General features: G+C 40.7%; 1 protein-coding gene and 2 long non-coding RNA genes across 4 annotated transcripts in view; 1 reads left to right on the top strand and 2 right to left on the bottom strand.

Annotated features, from left to right (window-relative positions):
- Positions 1-833: 833 nt before the first annotated feature.
- The window catches only part of LOC135419057 (uncharacterized), a 39,322-nt gene continuing 15,331 nt past the window's right edge, over positions 834-24,824 (bottom strand). For both annotated transcript variants that reach the window (XR_010432812.1, XR_010432811.1), the window contains 2 exons: positions 3,291-3,377; positions 834-941 (listed from right to left, as the gene is read on the bottom strand). This is a non-coding gene — a long non-coding RNA (uncharacterized LOC135419057). The remainder of the gene's footprint in view (positions 942-3,290; positions 3,378-24,824) is intronic.
- RBM24 (RNA binding motif protein 24) lies at positions 939-11,615 on the top strand. The gene is made up of 4 exons (XM_064665140.1): positions 939-1,314; positions 1,843-1,966; positions 3,065-3,119; positions 9,501-11,615. Exons 1-4 carry the CDS (start codon positions 1,147-1,149, stop codon positions 9,829-9,831), a joined length of 678 nt encoding a protein of 225 aa, XP_064521210.1. The 5' UTR covers positions 939-1,146; the 3' UTR covers positions 9,832-11,615.
- Positions 10,879-24,210, bottom strand: LOC135419066 (uncharacterized). The gene is made up of 2 exons (XR_010432814.1): positions 20,388-24,210; positions 10,879-15,423 (listed from the first exon to the last, which is right to left on the bottom strand). It is a non-coding gene; the product is annotated as an uncharacterized LOC135419066 (long non-coding RNA).

Below are 24,824 nucleotides of genomic sequence, written 5' to 3'. Positions count from 1 at the left end.
TGGTTTAAAAGTCTATACACATACGCACATCTGTGTTCCCCAGTCTTTAACCTTCCTCCCATCGTTCCTGTCTCCTTGTGAGTCTCCCTTCCCCCCAACTCCCACAGTCCTCTGCCTCTTCATGTCACACAGACATTCCTTTCTTTTTGTTCCCCTTTGTCCTTCCCAGTCCCAGCATTGGGCAGAGGCAGCAAGAGAAGAGAAAAACAAGGGAAACAGCTTTACCATTTCTTTTTTCACCTTGCGACCAAACCAACAGCAAGTCCCACAACCACCAGCACCACCAGCACCACCTCGACCACAACAGTCGTGGAAGTGTTGCAGCACCGTAGCTTTGTTAGCCTGGATAGACAGGTAAGTGAGAGTGGCAGGGGCTTGACCACAAGCCTTCGGGCTCTAATCGAAGCATTAGAGGACCGCCAGCCACCAGTGAGCCGGCTCTGCCCGCGGGCTCCCCGGCCGGCCGGGCAGCGCTGACCCCACCGGACTCCGTCTGCTGACACTTGCTATTTGCAGGAAACCTGCCTGGGAGGCACCGAGCCTCCCCGCGAGGCACCCCTGAGGCAGCCCCTTCGCCCGGCGGCCCCGAGGGCCGGCTGCCGCCGCACGGGGGGCATCCAGCTGTTCCCAACAGCTGTGTGTCAGCCCCGGCAGCGCCGCGGCCGAGCGCGGGGTCCGCCCCGCCGCCGTCCCCGCCCCTGCGAGGAGGAGGAGGAGGAACCGAGAGTGCCCGACCCGGTGGCTTTTAGGGGGGAAGGCCACTCAGTTGCTAGAGCCCAGGCCCTGCGCTCCTCTTCCAGCTGCTGCTTCTGCTCGTTTTCAGCGCTACGGCCGCCAGGCTGGCTGCTGCCCGGCCTCCCCTTCTCCTTTCGCCGATACCTACCTCAAAACCGCCGGAGGCTGCGGGGCTCCGCTCGTGAAAGAGGAGGAAGAAGCTGGGTCTGCAAAGGCAAAAGGGAATTGCATTGTAGCTGGGTGGCGGGGGGAAAACGGGGGGGCGGGGGAAGAGAGGAGAAAAAAAATAATAAAAAGGCAAAAAAAGAGCGGGGCTGAGTCTGGAAGCGGGTCTCGCCGCCCAGCACCCGCACGCCCCGGCGGCCACGCGTGGGTGCAGATCGCGGCGCGGCGCGCAGGGCCGGGCGGAAGATGCACACGACGCAGAAGGACACCACTTACACCAAGATCTTCGTCGGGGGCTTGCCCTACCACACCACCGACTCCAGCCTGCGCAAGTACTTCGAGGTCTTCGGGGACATCGAGGAGGCGGTGGTCATCACCGACCGGCAGACGGGCAAGTCCCGGGGATACGGCTTTGTAAGTGCCGGGGCGCGGGGCAGGGCGGGGGGCGGCGGGGGCAGGTGGGCGGTGGCGGGGGCATCGCGGGGAATCTTCCGCGGGGGACGCTGTAAGAGCTCGGGGGGCGGGAGGGGGGGTGCCGGGCGTCCGGCTTTTTGCTTTTCTGGTTTTTTTTCTTTTCTTTTTTTTTTTTTTCCCCCTCTCCCTGCTGGAGAGTTTGGATAGAGGCGGGAGGGGGGTATTACTGAAAAAGGAGATTGAGGGGGGGAATTGCCCAATTCCTCGCAGCGCCGCCAGCGCGCCTGTTGCTCGCTGATACGGCCGCGCCGGGGTTTATCTGCCGGCGGCGGAGCTCGGCCCGCGCCCTCCGCCCTGCGCCCGCCGCGGCGCCCGGAGCCCCGCTCCGCAAGGCGGGCGGGCCGGGGCCGGGGTCCGGATGGGGACCCCCCTGGCCGCCCCGGGGGGCAACCGAGTCGCTGCTGCTGTGGGCGAGAGGCTTCTCCTTCCCCGCGGAAAGGGATCTAATGCGCAGCATCGCCCCTTAAGGTCACCATGGCTGACAGAGCTGCTGCCGAAAGGGCTTGTAAGGACCCCAACCCCATCATCGATGGCAGGAAAGCCAACGTGAACCTGGCGTACCTGGGTGCCAAGCCGCGGATAATGCAGCCAGGTGAGGAAGCGACCCCGAATGGCTTTTCTCTCCGTACCTCAGGTTTCTGAAGAGCAAAACTTTACGAAAGGTAGTGCCGCCCTCCACGTTTCTGAAGTACATGCACAGTTGGGCGTGCTTTGGTTTGGACTTTTAAATGCAGCGTGTAGTAACTTTTTGGCTATTTTATACGTGTGCCTTATTTAAAAACCAAAAGCAATCAGAGATAAAGTATCTGCAGTTCCCCAGGAAGACTTCCACAGCTCAAACACTTCATTGGTTATTCCTGCTGCTGGGAATGTGGTGGCGCTGACCATTTACAGTATCGTTGCAGGGTAAGATTGGCCTAGGAATGAATTGCTTCCAATGTGTGCGGTCTTATTAATACAAACAGTATCTTAATGCAAACTCTTCAAACAGATGGGAGCTATTATGCAGACTTTAAAATGAAATGGCTCTTCCTAAGACCACATCTGAGCCAATCTGATGTCCTAGCTCTTCCTAAACTGCTGCTTTGCAGTAAGAGCGAGAGGAGTGTGGAGTGTGAGCAATTTGTGCTCTAAAGGAAGCTGCTCTGAGTTCCCCCATGTTTAGCTCAAGGAACACTTGTCTGAGTAATTAAGTGCCTGCCAAGGAAAGACAGGGTTTATGTTTGGGTGTTTGAAGAACTGAAGTCGGGATTTGACCCCCCAATGCTAAGACCTCATGAGCAGAGATGGCTCAAATTTTAAGTCTCTAGAAAGTACACAAATACACTGATGAATAGGAAATACCATATAAGCCTTCGGAGGTAAAAGTTAGGGACCGGAATGGGGCACAGAGTGAAATGTGAATGAAAACCTGTGCTTGTTTAGAAAAAGTTGTTCTCCTAAACATCTCTAGGAAAGTGTGCACTTTACTGGTTTAAGTTCTGTGTGTGTGTGTGTGTGTGCGTGCGTGCGTGTGGACTGATACATTTTGCTTTCTAATTTTTGGTTCTACAGCCTTTCAGACGTTGTTCCTGGAGGCTGTTGGTGAAGGCTCTTGCTCTGCATTTGTGTGCGTGTGTATATGTACATAGCATAAATAAATGGCCAAAAGAACACCCATACAGAGAATGTGATGTGTTTTTGTTGGTAGGTTTTGCCTTTGGTGTCCAGCAGCTTCATCCAGCTCTCATACAGAGACCTTTCGGGTAAGTCTGTTCAATGGGACCTCAAACAGGGGAGAAAAAAATCTCTTTTTTTTTTTTTAAAAGGAAAGAAAAAGTATGATCGTTGAAGGCCTCTTGCAGTAGCATCCTTAAAACTGGCCAGCAGTGCTGAAGTTCTCAGATTTATAAATATATACCCGTAAATGCACTCACCTTGTCGGTCATGTTCTAAATGCCGCAGCTGAGTCAAGTTGTGTGGGACGTGGCCCTTCCGACTAAGCAGTCCAGTCCCATATGACTCTATAAAAAAACAAGGAGGTATGACTTGATGCAAGATTGCTGTGCCCCATTTCTCTTTTTTCAGCTTGACTCAATGTTATTTATCTCTTTCTAATCTGACAGGGATCGTTTACAGTTAAGATAACTGATCAGAAGGATATGATGATAAGAGGTGGAATAGTTCTGTTTGGAATTAAACTCTGTAACCAGTAGACTCAAACACAAACAAGCTAAAATGGTGATTAACGATGCATGTATGTTTTTCTTCATATAGTCAATAGACCTCCGTGTGCTTTTTTTTATTTATTACAGTAATGAAGTGGTGTTGATAGCTAAACTGTGTGCTTTTATTTATTTCAAAGAGCTGTAGTGAAAGTTTTTTGGGGGGGTCTTTTTAATTTTGGTTTTGTTGTTGAGGAGTGACTTTGCCATGGGGAGCAAAGGGCCTTTTTTTTTTTCCTTGCTTTCAAGCTGTAGCCTGTGACTTTTTTTAACCATATTTTGTAGTGAGTGCTAAATTGTGTGACTTCTTGATTTTTAAGTAAATCAACGTATTGCTTGCATGTTCATAATTTTTGGGGGGCTTTGTTCTCGGGAGGGGTGTGGAGCTCCCTATTAACGATGTGCGTCCATTTGGGCTTTCTAATTTGAAGAGTTTTTCCTTCAATCCTTCTTTAATATCTAGCGCATTTCTCCTGTACTTGAGTGTACTATTCCTAAGTAGATCTAACTCTTGCTTCCTATAGGCATATAATTAGGAGGTGAAGTCTGCATTAAGTTTTCCAGAGTGTCACTTCACTAATGCACACTGACTGAGAAACCCATTGCAAAATAGTGCATTTTGCTAAGCTAACAATAAAGTAGGGAAACTGTGTCACAAATGTTTATTTGATTAGAATAGCTTGAGATTATCTTACCTATCCATTATTAAGCACCAATAGCTTATCAATAGTTTGATTTGTCAAAATGGTAAGAACTAGTTCCTATCCTGAAAACCACAGGAAAAAGTTTTCTTAGAAATTTCATGTAATTTTAAAAGAGAGTGTTGATTCTTCTGAGAGTGGGGAGACTCTAACAAACTTTGTAGTTTTTTTTCCTTCTCATGATTATCCTCTACTATATTTTGCTCACTTCTTTGAAGTGTGAGGAGATGACAATGCGTATGCCATGATCAGTTTATGATGCCTGTGCTAAGGTAGGCAGGAGGCAGAACGCCTTGTCTCCAGAGCAGTTCAAGTACTTGTTGCAAAGAGGAACAAGTGGATTGCACAGGGATCAGCTGTGGAGAGACTGAGTATTTGCTGAGCACAACAGAAAAGGAGGACCTGTGGCAATCCCTTGCTTAAAGGACTGTGCAAATGTAGGGCTCTTTTCTTGCTTTACTTACCCAGATCATGTAAACCACGTGTAGGCCAGGGAAATCCTTCCAGCAGAACGAATAGGGTTTTATTTCTAATGCACTGGACATAAGTCTGGAGAAGTGTTGGTCGTAGGGTCATGTATATATGAAATTGGTCATTTTTGATCCTTGGGTCTTGCCTTTCTTTTATGATGTGCAAACAACGGAGATTACTAATCCTGCTTCCTTCTCAGAATTTCCAGTGACCTGTACCTTTTCTAAAGTATGTAGTTGAGATTAAGAACAGCATTCACTAGGATGAATGAACATCTTCATTCACAATATTCCACGACAGTAAGAGGGGATGTTTCAGTGCTTACTCGAATCTACTTCTGTTAGGAGTTCACTCTTAGAGCTTTCACTTTTTAAGTACACTTTACTAATACGCTGCGTAAAATCGGTTGTAGTGGTGATTCACTATAAATACTCTGCTAATCCATACACAAAAGCTTCAAATGTTTTGTGGTTGTGTTTTGTTTTGTTGGCTCTTTTCCTAACAGAGTGCAAATTAGCAAGGTACTGCTGCATTTTGGTATGGTCAGCAGTGTTGTAGAATCATAGAATGGCCTGGGTTGGAAGGGACTTTAAAGATTGTTTAGTTCCAACCCCGTTGCTGTGGACAGGGACACCTTTCATTAGACCTTGTTGCTCCATCTGGCCCGGCCTTGAATACATCCAGGGCTGGGGCATCCACAACATATGCTTTCCCAGCTATCAAATAAAAAACTGAAAATAATTGGATTACATTACATTGCTTTTACTGAGAAAATGCAGAAGTTCAATATTCTGACTTAAGTACAACATTATTGTGGTGGAAGGAGACAGAAACTAGATTAGCTTCAATGCATGATGCACTTTGAAAAGTCAGGGAACTTTTCTTTATTCAGTGCTGAGGAGATCAGTTCATCCACCAAATAACATTTCTTCCTACTTTTTGCATTCAGCATCTATCTTACTGTTGGTGTGTTTCATAAAGCTGTTTGATCACAGGACTGGTTATTTATAAAGCTTTGTTTTCAGGATTGTTTATTAAAATATTATCTCTGAATTCAACAGGAATTTATGGAGGGGGAAGATGACTTTGCTTCCTAAGATAACTTTTCTTGGTTTGCTTATGGAATTTCTATTTTCATATTGGTGGGAAAATTTGGGATTATACAGAGGTATTGGTGTAGGACATAACTGTTGCAGAGATTTTCTATTCCTTTCCTTCCTGTCTAAAACTTGTGCTTCAATCAAAATGAAAACATTCCCACTGTTTTCAGTAAGACCAGAGTTAAATCCAAAATTACTAGTTAATGATCAAATGGTTAGCTGATACTACCTGCCTGATATTCCAAGAGTTAGGCAATTCTGCCTTTTTAAAGAGAGAAGGAAAAGCCCCCTCTCAAGTTTGTGATCAAATGACTTGTATAATACTAGACTTTGGATAATCTGAAAAGAGGGAATGAAGCCAAAACAGTCAAAAGTTAGCCTGCTATGTCCTCCTTATGGTTATCAGAGAAAAGGAAGCACAGTAAGGGTCTTGTATGTCTTAATATTTAGGTAACCTATTTTTGTTAAAAGGAAAGCTGTTTGTTGCTGAAAATCTACTCTTTAATTATGCCTTCAAAACCAGACAATGCCATACCATGGCCAAAGCAAAACATTTTGTTCCAAGTTAAATATATACTTTCACAAGAATGTAATGCTGTGAGTCAAAGATGTGCTACTACTGCTGAATTTCTATATTTCACAGCTCTCTGCATTAGTCTAAAAAGTCCCTTCTTTCCTTTGAAACAATTAGCATTCACTTTATTATTGCTTATAGGATTATTTTGGAGGTCTTAGTTAAACACAAATCTTCTGTTATAACAACAATGAAGGTCTTAAGGCATGTGGCAGGGGTATATGTCATTGAATTTTGAATATCTCAAAGCTGCAGTTACTGCTAAAGTTAAGCACACCTTCCCCCTTTTTTTATTGCAGAAATGTAAAACAGTAAATAGACATTCCAAAATAAGATCTACTGCTAGGAAAGAGAGCTTAAATCATGTGCATTTCTCACACTAGTACTCTCAAAAGTAAAGCAGCAGCTTTTTATTTAAAATTAAGGATACTAAGGATTTCCAGTGTAACTGGGAATTGCTTTTTCAGCTTTTGAAAAGCAGTTGGGTTCTGAATGGCTGAGATCTTCATGTCCTGGCCTCTGCAGTAGGTAGAAATTTACTTTGGCCATATAAAGCCATTTTACTCGACTCAAAACAGTTGTAGCATGACAGATGATCAAAAATAGCCCCACTGCAGCTTATGCTGTCAGTCATCATGTGTGAAATGGCATGGTGGAGAGGAGCCTGCACAGGGTTTATGTTTATTGTAGAGTAAGATGTGGCAAACAGATAATGTTTCATAACTTCACCACCTGTTAGTTTCTTGGCTTAAATAAAACAAGTCACAAGAGTTTAAGTGGAAGCACATGTATCTTTCTGTCTTGTTCATGGAGGTGGCAGTGTCCTAATGTCTTCAGAAAATCTTAGTAATGTCGTTTCAAGTCAACACAAACAGTCTGATAAGCTTACTTACTGTCTCTTCTGTTAGAATTACTCTCTTTCATAAGTATTGTATGTAAAGATTCCTTCGATGTGCTGCAGAAGTTGTTCTTGGTGACTTCAAATTTGGTTTTATATCTCTTTCCTTAATACTTAAAAACCATGGTGTTATTTTTATTAGGATTGTACTTGGTTGGTGACCAATACAAAAGGCTTGTGTATGCTCATCCATTTTCTATGGAGAGCTCAGGTAATGATGTATATTTAAATGCACAGAGCCAGCTTAAGTATGCTTCAAATGCACTTCTGGCTAATCACTTCATAAATTAGGTGAGTGTTAAAAACCCAACTTATGGTTTTGTTTTCTGTTTTCTTTCCCTTCCCAATCCCTCCCTATTTATCGCTCTTTTTTTTTTAATTATTTTTCCTTTTTCCACACAGTAGAAAAATAATTTCATTGACATGTTGGGTTTTTATGATTGTGGTGTTCGTGTCTTAAACACGACAGCTGAACATTTCTATCTGCTAATATTCCTTATACAATCAACTGAGCTCTTTTTTTCTTAAAAAGAAAACTAAGCTGTTCTAAAGCTTATCACTTATTTTAAACTATGTTTTGCTATGATTCCAGTTGACAGTGTCCCTTCTGATTGAAACGTTTCCTTGTTGACCATTTAAGTACGTCTTAAAGTTATTTTAAAAATCAAACAAAAAAACCCTCAATAAACCCTTTCAATTAGATCTGGAATTTGGAGAAAAGAGGACAGTTTTTAGCATCACGATTTGCATCTGTGCTTAAAGTATGCTAAAAGGTTGGTGCAGTGTTTAGAGTTGTCTCAAAAGTTCAGTATGAAATAGTAGTAAATCTGCACAAGTGGTTTTTCATGGATTTATAAAGATTCATTGACTGGAAAGGAGATACATATATGTAGGACTTCTCCGGAAATCCAGATGCAAGACAGAGTTATGAATGTAAAATGAGATTTATATTGAGTATATATATATATATTTTTAAATCATATTATATGATAAAATACAGCTATGAGATTAACTTGTATGTAGATTTGTGTGCTAAGACAATGATATGACCAATTTTCAAAACTGAAGGGCTAAATAAATAAGACAAGGAAGCAAGTTTTGTGAAGAAGATGGGAAATTGTGTATTGGTCTGTTCAGAATGGCTGTTTCTTAAGCTGTAAATTTATGGGTTTTTTGCTTTTGTTAAGCACCAGATCTATTTAGACTTAATCTTATGCCCACCTCCCAAAAAACTCTATGCTGTATGTCTTGCATAGAAATAAACAAGCTGGCACAAAACAGGACATCAGTGACCTGATAATCAAACAGGTTTGACCCTTGTGTCCTTACAAATTTTTATAAAAGTGTGATGCACATGTACTTAGGAGTCACTGTTATGGATTTTAATAGCATCTATGTAGCTTCCCCTCAATGGTAGCTTCCCTCTTGTGACGGAGTGAGCTGCACTATCGTTCGTTTGGAAAGTGTGATTCTTGCTGTGTTTACCACACTTGTGAACTCTATTTAAACTCCTTTGTCGCCTGTGTTGGTTTTTTTTTCTTATTTTTAATAAGGGTGACTGAGGTTGCAGAGAAATTAATGTGTGCTGAGTCTGCATAGCAACTTAAGTAGGGTTGCCACAATACACTCCCCTGCTCCCTGGAAAGTCTTTACATAAAGTCAGGGTTCAACCATTTTGTTGCCTTACTGGCTATTGTCAAATTCATTATAGTGATACTGTCAAACTGCTCAGTTACTACTAATAAAAGCATTGCAGGAAATAATTTTACTAAGACTCAAGTAGTTAAGAGAGAAGCAGGGTAATAAAGATGACTTACAGGTGATTTGAAAAACCAGTACTGCAATTTTCCAGATGAAATAATCAAGCTTAGTTCTTCAGAGTTGTCCTAAAACCGACATCAGTAATGCTGGCTCTTCTGAAGACTTTCATGGCATTAAAGACACTATCCTGAAGCAACACTGAACACTCTGATTCAACTCAGCTATAACGCTGTGCTTTGGAGCGATGCATCTCTTCGGGCCAGTGAGCTGACAGTTGGCCCATTGAGTCTAGTTATTGTGGCAACCCTATGCACATAACAACAACTAAATTGAGTTTGTTTTAGTTCGGAGTATGGATGTGACGCTTAGGCGCTGACTCGCGTACCAACTTCAACTCCCTCTCCCATCTTTCAACAGGATACCCGCTCACTATGTCTATCCACAGGCTTTTGTGCAGCCCGGAGTGGTAATTCCCCACGTCCAGCCTGCAGCAGCCGCTGCTTCCACTACGCCCTACATCGATTACACCGGAGCTGCGTATGCCCAGTACTCGGCCGCCGCAGCCGCCTATGAGCAGTACCCGTACGCCGCCTCTCCGGCTGCCGCTGCTGGATACGTGGCAGCGGGGGGCTATGGCTACGCGGTGCAGCAGCCCATCACCGCGGCAGCGCCCGGGACCGCCGCGGCAGCCGCTGCGGCTTTTGGCCAGTACCAGCCCCAACAGCTGCAGACAGACCGCATGCAATAGCAGATGGACTCCTGAAGGAAGCTCGCTCTTTCTCTTCCTCTCTTCAGCCTTCCAGTATAAGTAGTTAACAGAGACAATTGATATTAACTAAAGGAGCTTTAAGGAAAGCGATGCTATTGCGAAACTAAAGACTTTTATTCCACTGTTTTCATACAGTATGCATCCAAATCGTGTTGTTAGAAGGGAGGGGTAGTGCGGCATGTCTAGTTTCAAGTATCAAGGCAGAAGAAAATGGGGGGGAAAATACTGTACTGTCATGGAAGAGTGGCAGGAGTAGCAATGGGACTTCATATTTTCAAACAAACAAACAAGAACCAAAAAAAGCAAAGGTGTACTCTTTACAGTATCAGGGAAGCAAAACTGCCTTTTATAAGTAAGAAAATGGTGTTTGAAAAGTTTGAACCAGGGAAAAAAACTGAGTCAGCAATATGTAATCTCTATCCATTTTAAGAGGAAATGAACTTAAAGCATTGATTGTCCTTTCTAGCTTTCAAAAGTTGTCTTCGTGAGATAGTACCTTCTCACTGTCTCACTCACAGGCATCAAACAACCCAAGGAAGATGGCCGGATAGTAAGATGGCGGACAGGCACCAAAGTTATTTTCTTCTCTGTCCTCTGGATGAGTGGAACTATGGAGCAAGTGATGTGGAAGTAAGGGGTGCAACAGCTGTAGAGACAATCAATAACACAGACAGTTCTGGACAGAACACATCACTCGTGCTCATGTGATGAGCTTGTCACATCCTAATCCCTCGCCCCATCCCGTTTCACTTTTGGGAAACTTTAACTGCTGGTGTCAGCTATTCTGATTCTAAAATAGGATCAGCCCTTTTACTACAACAGCCTTCTCTTTCTGTTTATTGCATCTATTCGTAACTTGTGAATAAAGGCAGGAAGAAGCCTAAAGAATTAAAACCTTTAAGAACTGTTGTAAGGGAATTTCCTTTTCTGAAACCATTTGTACAATTTTAATATCTATTTCAGGATTCTATTTAAAGTATTTATTAGCAAACATACAGTACACAAGGCGACTTTTTGTTACCAAGATTGCAGTTCTTGAAGGGTTAATGGTATGTGATTTATACTGTGCCTTAATTGTTATGCTATTTAAAAAGAAATATTTATTTTGAAAGTTTTACTATGCTGCGCTCTGAAGAAAGCGACTTTAGATGTGACACTGTAAAATTATGTATTCATCTCATGGTATAAATTATTTAGTAGGCTTAGATGTAGCATATTAAATATTAACCTAATTAACTAAGGATGTTGACTTGGATTTATTTAATTTTAGTATGTGCACTGTATGAGGGTACTCTTAAATTAACACTTTTTTAGGTTTTTACATAAAACATTGCTAGTTCATTCTTTTTCCCTCTACTAGTTAATTCATGTAGACCTCTCAAATACATTAGTGCCGTTTTCTCACTCATCTGTATGTAGACTGACTATTTTTCCCTTTGCTAGAAAATGCTGCTTTACATTGTCCTGTGAAACTACAATACTTGCAATTTTTATTCTTGACTGAAATGGAATTTAATATTTTACACTGTATTGGATTTTTTTTATACTTGAACAATTTCATACAAGGGAAGACAGGATAGCATTTTTATGGACTTTATCCAATGTCACTGGATTTATTTGAAGTATTCTGAATACTAGCCAGTGTTATAATGTAGACATGACTCTCCTGTGCATATTATTTATTCAGTATGTATATTGCTTTACAACATTTCAGATCTCTTAATCTATTCACTCATACTAAAACAATAAAAAAAATTGTCTCATCTTGTCTAGTGTTGTTCTTGCTCAAATAGTCTTAGATCTTGTTTAGTTAAAACTCGGGGGGGCAACCTTTTATATAGTTTTCCTGGTCTGTGGGACAAATGGCAGCATATACACGGACTTCAAATACATAGACTGATAGGAACTATGTTACATGGAGGAAATTCTACAAAGAAGATGGAGAAGATCCATCCTGAGAGTTACCATAAAATAATTCAGAATGGAAGGGATTTTGGGGGTGTCCCAGGTTGCTTATGTCATTATCCAGTCAGGTCTTAAAATCCCCCTTGTGGGGACCGCACAACCCCTCTGGGTAATCTGTTCCACTAGCTAATTATTCCCGAAGTGTCATTTTTTTTCCTCCTTCTATCTAGCCAGCACCTCCCCTATTCATTTATAGCCTTCGTCTCTCATTCTTTGGCAGAGAGCCCAGCCCTGTCTTCTCAGTAACCTACTCTTAGGAACTGGAAAATTGCTGTTCTCTTCCATAGGCTGAATAAACCCCAGTGTCTCAGCCTCTCCTCACAATTCTCATGCTTCAACCTCCAGCCATCCTGCTGACCCTCCAATGGAATTGTTCACATTTATCAGCAGCTTTCATGTACTGGGAGACTCAAGACAGAACCCACTATGCCAGCTGTGGTCTAATGAGTGCTGAGTAAAACAGAATAATCAATTCCCTTGATCTGCCATCTGTTCTCCTGTTGATCCAGTCTGATGCACTTTCACTGGTGCCAGAGTTTACCATGGACTCCTGTTCAGCCTGCCCCAAGCCTCCCATGTCCTTTTTAGCTTGCTAACCAAGCCCTGGGGGTCAGTCCATCTGAGATAAAGAGCTCTCTATTTGTCCTGACTGAATTTCATGATGTTCCTGTTGACCTAGTCCTCTGGCAAGTGTAAATCCCTCTGAATGGCAGGTCTGGTCTCAAGTATATCAAGCCTACCCTCCATTAAGTATAATGACAGTACTGCATCCTATCTCTTCCTCTAAGTCATTGATAAAGACCAGACAGACCCACAGGGAACACTGTAACCAGCCTCTGGACAGAGCATAAGCCCTTTGGACCAATGATTCAGTTAGTTTTTTGCCAAGCTAGACTGGACCATCTGAAGCTGGATACAAGGATTCTGTGAGAGACTACATGGAAAGCCTGGCTAAACTCAAGGTAGACAACAGTGTCTGCTTTCCCCTCCTTGAGAGATGAAGTCACCTCATCACAAGAGGCAATTAAGTTGGTCTGGCATTATTTACCTTTGTAAATCCATGCTGGCTGTTCCCAATCGCCACCATCTCCTTCACATGGCCAGAAATTTCTGCCAAGATTGCTCACACTATCATTGTTTGATAGGTTGCTAGATTGTCCTTCACACACTTTCTGAAGGTGGGTGCATCATCTGCCTTTCTGCAGTCACGGAAGACCTCCCCAGTCTCCATGACCTTTCAGAGATGATAGTGAGCAGCCTCAGAATGACAACACCTTTGGGTGCAGCCCACCAGGTCTGTATGTGGATTGAGCTTCTTCAAGAGGTGCCTGAATCAATCCCCTTCCACACCTGACAGTTTTTTTGTCCTTGAACCCTTCCTACAATCATAAAGTAGTGTTACTAAAAACCTAACGGTCACAAAACCTTCCTGCATGTAGTACTTGAACTGGGAAGCATTGAAGTAGCTGCTCAGATCCAGCTGATGATGGTTTTGTAACCTTTAGGACTAATTAACATTTCAGTATCAGTCCAGGCCACTAATGACCAAAAGCAATTGCTACCTGATGTCTGAAAGAAGCCTGTGTGAAATACATGACAGTCTTGGCCAGTTCTTTGAGGAATGGGAGGATGTTTATATAATCTTCATACTGAAATTCATTACTGCAGCTGTCACTCTTACAGTGACTTCAGCAGAAGCACAGGCTTGACTGCAGAATTCGAGCTGTTCTTTCATCCTCAAAAAGGGTCCTTTTTTCATCTGCAAAAGAGGCAGCAGGGAAATTGAAATTATAGAAAAGATTTTTCCTGGTCTTAGGGTCTCACTTCATTTCACTGTGGACAATTATGAAACTCAGTTGCCCAGAACTGGTACACTCACTAACATCCTGGGCTGATGCTGTCATGTTCTGTTCTTAATGAGTGCTTAAAGCCTGGCTGCTGAGAAGTGTTGCTGAACTGCCTTTTGCAACCTGACCTTAAGATCTGTGACCTTGCAGAGAGCACTGTAGTGCTCTCTGCTAAGAAGTGTGTAAACAGCCAGCAGGGAGGTGAGTAGAAAACAACAAACGCCATTTTCTGCTCTGTTCTCCTATTTCCCTACTCTGGTCTTGCTCCAAGGGGTTTGCCTACAAGACATGGTATCAAGAAGGAATTAAAACCAAAAGTCCCTTTGAGAGGAAGGCAGAGCACAGTGATGGTACACTAACCTTTTATTTGATATAGGATGAAGAAAGCATCTTCTCCCTACTGATATGCACCCCTGACAATGTCCTTGGGCCTTCTCTTACCTCCATCTGGAGGTAACAGACACCGCAGGGGAGGGCATGAAGGGGAATGCTTGCTGCCCTGGAGGGGTCTGTGTTGTGGTAAGCCACAATGGGAACAGAATAAAAGTTTATGACTCAGTTTATAAAGGTCAGTTGCATGCTGGTTCTATAACTTGACAGAATGAGTAACATCAGCAAAAATGTGAATGTGCAAGCTCCGCTAGCAAACCTAGCTTTAGGCATACAACGTGAACACTGACTCTTCTTTTTGACAAATGAGTAGCTGAACAGACCTTCGTACATAAAATACACCTTAGGTAACGTGTCACATACATGAAATACCAATAATTCATATTATCAGGACCAAAATAAAACAACTGAGAAATATCAGCATCCAATTGTGATATACCTGAATACTCAGCGAAAATGTTATCATTTTACTTGAGAGATGGCATATATGCAAGCAGCAAGAAAATACCCACAATACGATTTCCAGTTCTGTTTCCAAAACCTTCAGAAGAGATTTTATACTGAAAAGTGACCAATGCTGAGTTCCTTACAGAGGGAGGGAGAAGCCAAAACAAGGAACCATTGCTAAGGAATGTGTAGACTAAAAAGGATGTAATACCTTAAAAGGTTACATTGATGACTTGTATGCCAGAATTGTAATTTTTCATAATATTTGTATTTTCCTATTAACTACAGAACATAATTTGGCAGCACTAGAGTTCATTGATTCTAATTTTTCTTGGATTTTTCAAACATGTAAAAGGACTATTGTAGGATTAAAATAATGATGCAACCACTCAAAGCACCTCTTAGTCTTTTTCAGCAGATGCTGAGCCATTTTAAACTGAGCAATTCCCTAGTTATGCTCAAAACCTTATGAGAAAAAGCATTCCATTCTGAACCAAGAGCCTGCACGTGTTATTGAATTGTCTTCTGTACAATTTCAATTTATTTTCCAAGTTTTTGTTATAAATAAACATGTAATAAGTGTATTCAGATTGCCATTAACTTTTGTGTTTGAACTTCAAACTATTAGGTTACACTCCCTCAAACTAGCAATAAAGCAGTCTCTGGGCAAAATCTGACTGTAAAAATCTAAGGCACTTAGGAAATTTTTAATGAAAATATTATGAGCAAGTAAAAACTGAGGATTATAACAGAATTTGACCTTGTAATTATCACCAAAATGTGAATGGGAAGAATGGAAAAATGCCAGAAAAGGAACACCACTCAGCCTTACAATACATTTAATATTACAGCTTATTGACTAGTAAGATTACCTTGCAGGAGCCATGCAATAAGTTTACATCCAGCCATTTTTTGTTCATCCCTGAAAACAATGGTGAAATACTCTTTTAAGCTGGTTTATTACATTCATGCCACCATGTTACTGGGCATAATGATCCTAAGCAACAGATTCAAGATACTATCATATACTTCATTTAGGAAAACCAAGAAAACCAAGAAAACACCAGACAGTAGCAGCAACTAAAGATTTTTGAGGACTTTGAAAATAGCAGGCTTATGTGTGAATTTACAAAATATTTATTATGACTAATAGTTGGGCTTTGGGGGCTTGTTTGCAGTTACTTTTTTTTCCTCCAAAGATCAGAGTAAAATTATGAGAAAAAATAAGCTTGACATACTGTCAAAGAATAAGGAGAAAATAAATATGACTGTTTCATCATCAAGCATCTGAAAGTCAAAAGATCCTATCCAAATTAATTGGTGAGAGGTCTCTAAGATTAATATATAATCTTTAGCTCAGTACCCTTGTGTTAATCTTTGGACTAGACTTCACTGTGCCTGCTGCTTCTTCTCCCTTCTCTAGAGGTGGCTATTGGGGGTGACGTGCCCCCACTTCTCTACAGGGCAAAGACTCTTGCAGGTGCCAACTCACTTCCTACTTAAGATTTAAACTGGGTAAGATAAGAAAACCCCATAGTCTTTCACCAAAAAATTTATGAAATCTGGAAAAGTCTTTACAAAAGAGCTCTTTCCATCTGCAGCTCGCCTTCTTCAGAGTACGTCGACTCCATTTGAACCAGAGAAAAAGATGTCAAAATACCAAAACTGACAGAGGTAGGTCACAAGCAAAGCTCAGTGAATCCATCACCTGTTATTAGGCTGTTAAAAATGTTTTGTCACTGCACTTGCAAGGACATGAATTGATCTTTACCACATACTTGAAGAACAAAACACATTTCTATCCAGAAATGCAGGCAAGGGATTTTGCCACCCTGTGAAAAACTTGTACTTTTTGTTGTTGGTGTTGTCGGGATTTGTAGTGATGACAAAAATAAGCTAAAATTTAAAACCCTGCAGTAAACGAAATTGTCTCCCAGAAAAAAAAAAAAAAGGGTAATTTTTAAAACATTTTGTGGTTTAATTATTTTTAAAAAAACTATTTTAAAGAAATCATAAATTGTTTAAAACCAAAATATCGCTGCATTTACAAGTACCAGAGCAGATTGTTCTTATTTTTTCCTGACAAGAACCATTACAACTGAATGGCTTTCAACAGAAACACGTCAGTGCATTTTCCATCTGCTTCAAAGGAAGGACTGATTACTTGCTCAAGGCTGTGGATACCATGATGTTGCCAAAAATTGGGATTCCCTGACTGTTTGTTCAAACCGCTGGAATTCATCTGCTAATTTGTTCACTGGTAATATTTCTGAATGGAGATAGAAATAATGAAAGTCTAGAGGAAAATCTTATTTCCACCGAAGGTAGTCAGACAATTTAGGAATCATAGAATTGTTTAGGTTAGGAAAAGATCTTAAAGTCATCAAGTTTAGCCATAGTGTTTTATGCGGACAAGTAAATGGGCAAGAACAGCCCAAGCATAACCAAGCTGAAGCACTAGCTTTGTTTCAAGGTATGGCCAAAGCTTTTTCAAGTGATGGACAGTCCCAATTATGAGGTAATTTCTTCATCATACTAGCAACGAAGAACCTTAAAAGTGGTCTGCTCTCTTTATCCAGTATGTTCTCTTCCTAGCCTTGGAAGATGGGAAGTCATACATTAGTGCAATAAGGAATGTTCACAATTTCTTTTTCAATTACAGTTACAGAGTAGTGTGCATTCCTTTATATGAATTTATGTTATGAACATTGTTTAAGGAAAAACTGTTCTTCATAAACCAAGTTTTATGTATCACAGAATGCAAGTTCATGCATTATTCTTTCTTGATTTTCATCAATATTGGCTTTTTTTTCCATTAGAGAACTACTTTATCAAGGAAACTCTTTTCTCATTTTCTGTAAGCTGAATGCTTTCACTAACCTGAGTGCCATCATCATTTATACTGGTTTTCATGTAAGAGGGAGTAAAGAGATCTCCGGGCTTTACTCTTCTGCAAATGTCACCAGTTTCATGTACACTCTTGTGTCTTGAAACTGGTTTTCCTCTGACCTTATCAAGAATAGCAATTCTCTTGTCTATTCTAACGACACCTGGGATCTTGCCAAAAGAAATCAGAATCTAATGTAAAGCTCTGAGAACTGTGCCTGAGTGTGGAAACAGAAGTGTGCCCACCAGCCTTCAGAGGGCTGGTGTCAGATGGAGCTGCCCCTGACATGGCTGCAGGAGCTCAGGTAAGCGGGCACCTGAGAAGGGCACACCACAATTGAAAGGCTTTCTTTGTGCAAATGCATTGATTTGGCTTAATAAAGGCTAGTCAAAGGGCAAACAAAACAGTAATGTAGCGTCTTCCGGGGAAAAAAGGCCTTGGTGGCCACTGGAATTTCAACACATGAAGCTGTTTTCAAAGATCCTGTGTCTTGTCATCAATATAATGCAAACCGTATGGAGTGCCTTGGCCTGATCCCGACAGTGGGACTAGTGCTTGCCAGCAGTTCTCTAAGAATATAGGTTGGCAGAGATACAAACAGTGTGTGGAGGAACCTCAAGGAATCTGGCTTTCCTAAAAGCAGGGAATGGTAGTATTAGGGAGAAGTAGGCACTGTCTCTACTGGATTTTAGATATAGTTTATTTGAAATGCAGCCACACTGTATTAATGATCTTTGTTTCAGCAGGACAGCTTGGTTGCTAACTGCAGAGAGAACAGAATAGCAAGCTTTGGACACAATCAAGATGAGCTTGATATCCAGCCAGGGCCCAGACTGTAAATAGATCTGCATGAATATTTCCTGAGAGAACTGCTGGAGGCCAGAGAGGTTTGCTCCAAAGGGGTAAGAAGTACAGTTTGCTCGGTGGTACTGGAAGTGCCACTACTTGCAAACATCAAAATATTTCAATGGATTCTCAATATTTATTGTGCTATTTAATGTGATTATCAGGATGGTACAATTGTCTGGAGTTTAAATGCTAAGAGGAGATATTCCAGGTCTTAACTGGCCGAGAACGACGGTAGTTATTGCCCATTTGGTGACTCCTAAGGACAAAATATATATATGCAAACATGAAAACAAATTGTTTCTCAATGGGATGTTTTTCAGTCTAAGCATTGTTACCTGCAAAGTCTCAGGTTCCATCAGTCATACAGGTAAAAGATTAAGTGATAGTAATTGACTTTTAATTCCTAATTCAGCAATGAGCTCAAGAAAAGAACTATTTTACTGCACTGTTCCCTGATCCTGGTACTCAGAGGATTACCTGTATTTGGAACACCATTTGGCTACCCCAGAGTACAACTCATTAAAGCCTTGTTGTTGAGCAGAGCAAGCTGCACATAAACCCTCCGAGCAGCACTGTGTCCTACCAGGCATTGGCTTGCTCGAACATCTTTGTGGGTTTAGTGGAAGGACAATTGTGCTGTTCAATGTGACATGCTAGAAGGAAGAAAGGGGCAGGAACATGTTCATGTGTGTGATGAACTTTGGGTCATCTTCTGATAATGACTTAGTGTAGAGAAGAGGAGGGGGAAAAGAAATATTCAAGCGATGTTCAGTTGATTTCCCAGAGTTTGAACCAACTATCAGTGGTGAAATTTCTCATGTTGTTCTCATTCTTGAGGAGGGGTAGAAAGCGCTCCTCCTCAGGACTGTTTGAGAAACAGTAAGTTTTGAATAAGGTCACTCAAAGAGCATCACACTGGGGACCCATGCCAACTACAAATGGAATTATCACACTCCATTTAAATGGAGCTGCCTAAGCACATCTCTAGTTTGTAGATTTCGTAGCAGCTCTTCTGTATTTATAGGTGCATGCTTCAGTCTCTCCACCACTGCCTCATTTTAACTAAAAATATCACAGACCAAGGCATTCTTCTTTCTGCAACTGAAATCCTCCTTCTTTCTCAAGGTTTACAGTTACATGAACCTGGGCAGCTTTCTTGGGGGGGAATTCTCCTGAGTCACAAGGTGGTGCAAAGCCACTGACAAAGACCTTCTCAGGCTACAGGCTGAAAAGCAGGATGTGTAGAAGGCAGAGTTATTTCAACTATCAAAGGCAATGCATTGAAAAAAAAACAATTGGACAGTGCCTCCTCCATTATTTCTCAAATCCACTATCTCACTTCTTTTCAGATAAGTGCACCTGCACTCATTTCTCATAAAGCTGTGGTTTTTTTTAAAGCAGAGGCCATCTGTATTTACACCAGAATGTAGAATAATAAATTGCTTTGTCTACTGCTAATCATGGACAAAATGAAAAAGGGAAGATGAAATTTACATAAGCATAAAAAGTGCAACACTACATCTTATTTGTAGAATTTCTTGCAAGTTTATGCTTTTGTTTAATTGTTCCTGTTTGGGGTATATCATATCAGAGGCTTCCAAAACAATAGATCTTATTTTAAAAGATACAGGCTTTCAGGTGACTGAAAATTTCACTTAAATGCTTTCTTCAGAAACAATTCATTTGCACCATGAACATTTCTTCTCACTCAGTCCAAGTATTTTTCTCTACCCCAGATAAGCAAAACTTTCCCTGGAAAAGGGAAAGTGCTACCTGTGCTTTCTGTCTCATTTAGTATTTTATCAGACTAGATTGTAAATATTTTGACCTGACCTTATTATTTTCCTTGTTTAAAATATTTATTATAGGCTACATATTGAATTATATTTTAGCAATCATAAGTGGTAATCATTCGGACGTCTTTCAAAAAATGATCCATATATTTTATTATGCATTTTTATACCCTCTCTTCCTTTCAATTTTCTCTATTATTTTATTATTCTGTGAATCTATTTTCATGTCCTCCAAAACTGCTGCTGTTCTTCCTGGACACTACAGTGTATGTCAGGTAGCATGAAAGGTATCAAGAATTTGATGCCCAATTACAGCTATGTTGTTGTAAAATAATTATTGACTATCTCCACTCTCACCTGCTTTGCATCCTTCTCTCAGTCTGCTATTGTTCCTTCTCTCAGGTTTCAAGCTGAGACTATGCTTTCTAGCAGTTTCCAGTTCATTGGAGGTCATTAGCAAACAGCTTCAGAGAAGCTAGACAGCATGTTTGCTCTTTTCATGTTGCTGTATTTCTATCTTTGATGGGACAGAATCTATTAAGATCTTCTCCGGTACTCTTCTTTTCACATAAGCTCTTTGTTCCTTATGATCTATGGGGGGAAAAAGTACATATATACTGTCTCTTGCTTTCACAGATGAAAAACAGCAGAGATACAATTTCAAAGGTAGAGAACATGCTACTCTATCAGATATTGGCATATGTCTTTACATCACTGATGCACACACCTAGACTAGATTCAAATATGTAATCAGATGTAAATGATGAGCTGCGTGTATAATAAAATACATAAGAAATTACATTTGCAACTGTAATGCATAAAATCTTGAAAATCTGCTCCACTGTGTATTTTTATAGCTAACTTCCCAAAGTCACCACGTTCTTATTACAAACTTGTTTTAGAGCCTGTCAAATTCTAGAGGCAGTTCATCAGACTCTTCAAGCCTGTCAGCTCCTCCAGCTAGACCTCTGCAATACAAAGCCATCTAAATCTTACAGGCCCTACCCAGAGTGAGACTTGGAGTTATTAGAATCAGCTGCTACCTGTGCATTTCCTTCACAGAGAATGGTGTTCCACCAAGAGGTTTTCACATTCAGAATGATAAGCAGGGAAAGTCTTAATAAGGTCAGGAAATAGAAAAATCAACAGTTAAAACATTAGCTTAATATACTATCAACAAGTGAACAGGATTGTTCAGAGACACCTATTTTCTGTGGAGGAAAAACCAAAAACCAAAAGGTCAAGAGGAGGAAGACACAGCAGAAAAGGTCACTTTCAGGTTCTACAGAAGGAGGTCATTTGAGAAAACAAGAGGAATTTATGAAAGCAGAAAAAAACCAAACTGTAATTAATTTACTCATTCAATAGTTAGCAGAATTTGCATATCCATCTCTGTTTCAGAGGCTTTGAAATACTGTTTTTCTCCAGCTGTTTTTCTTATCATTTTGGCATGTTTTCTCTCAGATGTTCTCACTAGCAGCCTGTTGGCATCTTTCAGCTGCTCCCAGGCCTTCCATTTTAAATCTCCCAGCTGCCTCTCTTACTCCTCATAACACTGGCCTACCCCTCTTATGTATTTTTTTAAATTGCTTCCAGCTGCCACATTTGGTGCTTTAGATACTTTCCATTCTCTCCCCCAGAATATGGTATTTTGGAGTGTTTCTGTGGGCTGATGGGATGACAGCAGATTTCCAAAACCCTAATAGGAATCTCATCCGCGTCCTTTCAAGATTTTCATGCGCCAAACTGAATGGGGATTTTTTTGCTATTGGTGAATGCTAGGAAGCTGAGGGGAGGAGGAGGAGGAGAGCATGGTGCTAAGTTTCCAAGGTGGTAAAAATACAATTATCTACAACCACATAATCAAATCTCACCTCTTACTGTTTCACAGATCTTACGTATCTTGTTCTCTGTTCTCTTAGAGCACTGCCCAATCTCCTACAGTGTATGCAAAACCTCTGAAATGTAGAAGGAATTTCAGCTAGTTTCAGCCCAACAGCATCCCCAGTCCTTACACTACTCTTGCAGACTGCAGCCTCTGGAACTGACATGGAAAATGCTCTATGTATGTTTAAGAAACATACTTTGGTACATATGAATCGTTTGACTTTCATGGTCAAGAAAAAAAATTTATACACTAATTCCTCTTAACTGCATAGCTGACAGTTTAGACACACCTGGTGGTGATTCTCATGCATTCTCTTGCACTTTAAAAAGCAGATAATGCTTTCATGTAAAATGGTTGGTAAAATTTTGTCCCAAACTTGTATGGTTATAGGAAAATATAATTGGTATCTATTTAAATGTACTCAAAATTAAATTTCAATCTGGTCATGTGAGGCACTTAAAAGTTATGGAATACTAACAGTGTCATATGAATAAACATGCTTGAATGTTCAGAAAAGAATAATAATTTTGAAAACACCAAAGATCTTATCTGCATATCATCTTACTTTCTATGGGATTCACCCAGGGCTGTTCCTTTTTATTCAAGACCTTTTCTTACCTGGACAGAAGCTTAAATTTACCCAGTGGAGAGGCCTGGGTGAAGAATCTTCTCTGTAACAGGTGCCCAGTGTACCCAGATAAGACAGAACAAAATGTGTTGGCTTCCAGCACTTCTTTTGAAATAGGTCATGAACCCAGAAAATCCATTTATAAACATTGTGCCAGGCTGTTCAACAAGGCACATGTTTGGAAGTGCCTGAGAAAGGAACCCTCTTCTAGCACTGTGGAGGAAGGATCCTCTGCTTGCCTTCTTCCATTCTCTCTGAAACTCCTAGCAGTGTCATGGTTTAATCCCAGATGACAACTAACTAGATGAAACCAGGACACATGGGAAGAGGAAAAAGGACTTCTAAATCTGTCTGCTCATTCTGAAGTCGTTAGAGGGAGAAAGGAACTATATCAAAAGGCTTTGAAAAATGCTTAGAGGAGCTTGCAGTTTGAATTTAAGAACAAATTAAGTCACCACAGTGATCAGGAGAGAAGCAAGCATAGAATTGGCAGTTTAAAAAGTAGAGGAGAGGCTGGAAGAGACATTTTTAACAGAATCACAGACACTTTCATACTGACTGAAAACAGTTTCCCTCTTAAAGGGTCTAGTGGTCTTCTCCACAGCACAGTGAAATTATGGAGAGCTCTCCAGATACCTTCAGAGATCTGTACTGGGTCTTACAGTCTTGTCTTCAGATGAGATTATTTTAATAAGGTGCATTAACAGATGTTTTCAAAAGCCCCTAAAGTCAGAACAGCTTCAGGATCTTTGCAAGACATGAGATTGTTACCAGACCTGAGAACAAAAATCCTGGGTTCCTTCACAGTTTGGTTTCTAATGTTTGCAAAATGTTTCTCAGGTAAAAAGAGTAAGAATTTGAAAGTCAGCTCAGGAGATAAAGGAGAATCAAATTCCGCAATTAACTAGGCCATCATCTAGCACACGTAATTCTCCGTTGCTGCCAAGTACTATCAATACTGTAAAAAGAACCCTATTAATAAGAAATGTTGTTATTTGGAATAGACTAAGTTGGGGTTGCCTAGTTCCAAAGAAACCAAATATACTGACCGTGACACAGCACTCTGAACTTTCCACATGAGATCACTAGATATCTTTGACAGTGAGAAATGAGAATGGGATTATATATTCAGTATACAAAATATAGAATCACTTCCTATATCTAGTGTTGCGTCAAGTCAAATGGCAAAAATGGGATTAAGTACTTTCCTTCTTAAAAAATAATTTAAAAGACAACATGTCCTCTCATTCCTGCAATTAATTAGACAAGCCCTGGCAGATAATGCCAATGCTGTAATTGTCCATCGTACATTTTACCAGCACTGAATACTGTAGTCTGGCGTAAAGCAGAATTTGTTTCTAATAGAGAAACTTGAGAGACATTTCCACAGGCTTAACTTTACTCTAGGGAGAAATCTCCCTAGTCCTGCTCTGTGGTCAAGAGACACATAGATCCTCTGAATTACTGTCAAGAGGAGCCTTTCTGCTGCTTGTAGAGGGATGCAAGGGGGACTAGCTCACCTAAGGTAAAGTTTGCTTCTGTAGTGTTATTTGCTTCTATATAAAAGATTTTCTCCTAGTTTTTCTTGTTCTTCAAATAGAAGTATAAGACAGAAATTGCCTAGCTTTGCCTCTCTGATTAACACTGAACTAAATCCTAAAGAGACAAGTTCATAGAGACAATCATAAAAGCAATATAGCAACACAAGAAATTATTAATATCTTGTATCAACAGTAATGATACTCTGCTGCTAACTCACAGGACAATCACTATCAGCTTGAAAGATACACCCTTAACTATGATATTGAATATTGGCAGTAAGGAATAATCGTCAGCATAGTCTGTGTTCAGTTAGGCCATTTGAAACCACTGGAATATATTCACAATATATGTCACCTAATTTCCATTTCAGAAAAATCAAGATTATTTTGTGAAAATTTTTATTCAAAATTATGAAAATGCCAGTTGTAAAAGCTGGTGTCTCCAATAATTAGTTCTTGAAAGAAGAAAAAGAAATGTCTAAGAAGAAATTAAAAAAGGGAAGGAATAGATACCACCACACTTTTCATTGTTTGAAACATTTTCTCTGGAAAAAAATTGTTATATCAAAGTTCTGTAAGTATGTAGTCCAAATAAATGTTCTTTTATGAGGGTGAATGGAAGTGCACAATGTAAGTGCTTGGAGAGAACTGTATCTTTGATTTGGGTAATTTTCAAGGCTTTCTGTAAATCTAGTGTCAGCATTTAGTTAACAGAGCTGACAGAGCGAGGATGCTGC

This window comes from Pseudopipra pipra, chromosome 1 (genome assembly GCF_036250125.1).
Source record: "Pseudopipra pipra isolate bDixPip1 chromosome 1, bDixPip1.hap1, whole genome shotgun sequence".
Classification (NCBI taxonomy): Eukaryota; Metazoa; Chordata; class Aves; order Passeriformes; family Pipridae; genus Pseudopipra; species Pseudopipra pipra.
Note: the sequence above shows the minus strand (reverse complement) of the source record. Positions and strands in the feature narration are given on the sequence as shown.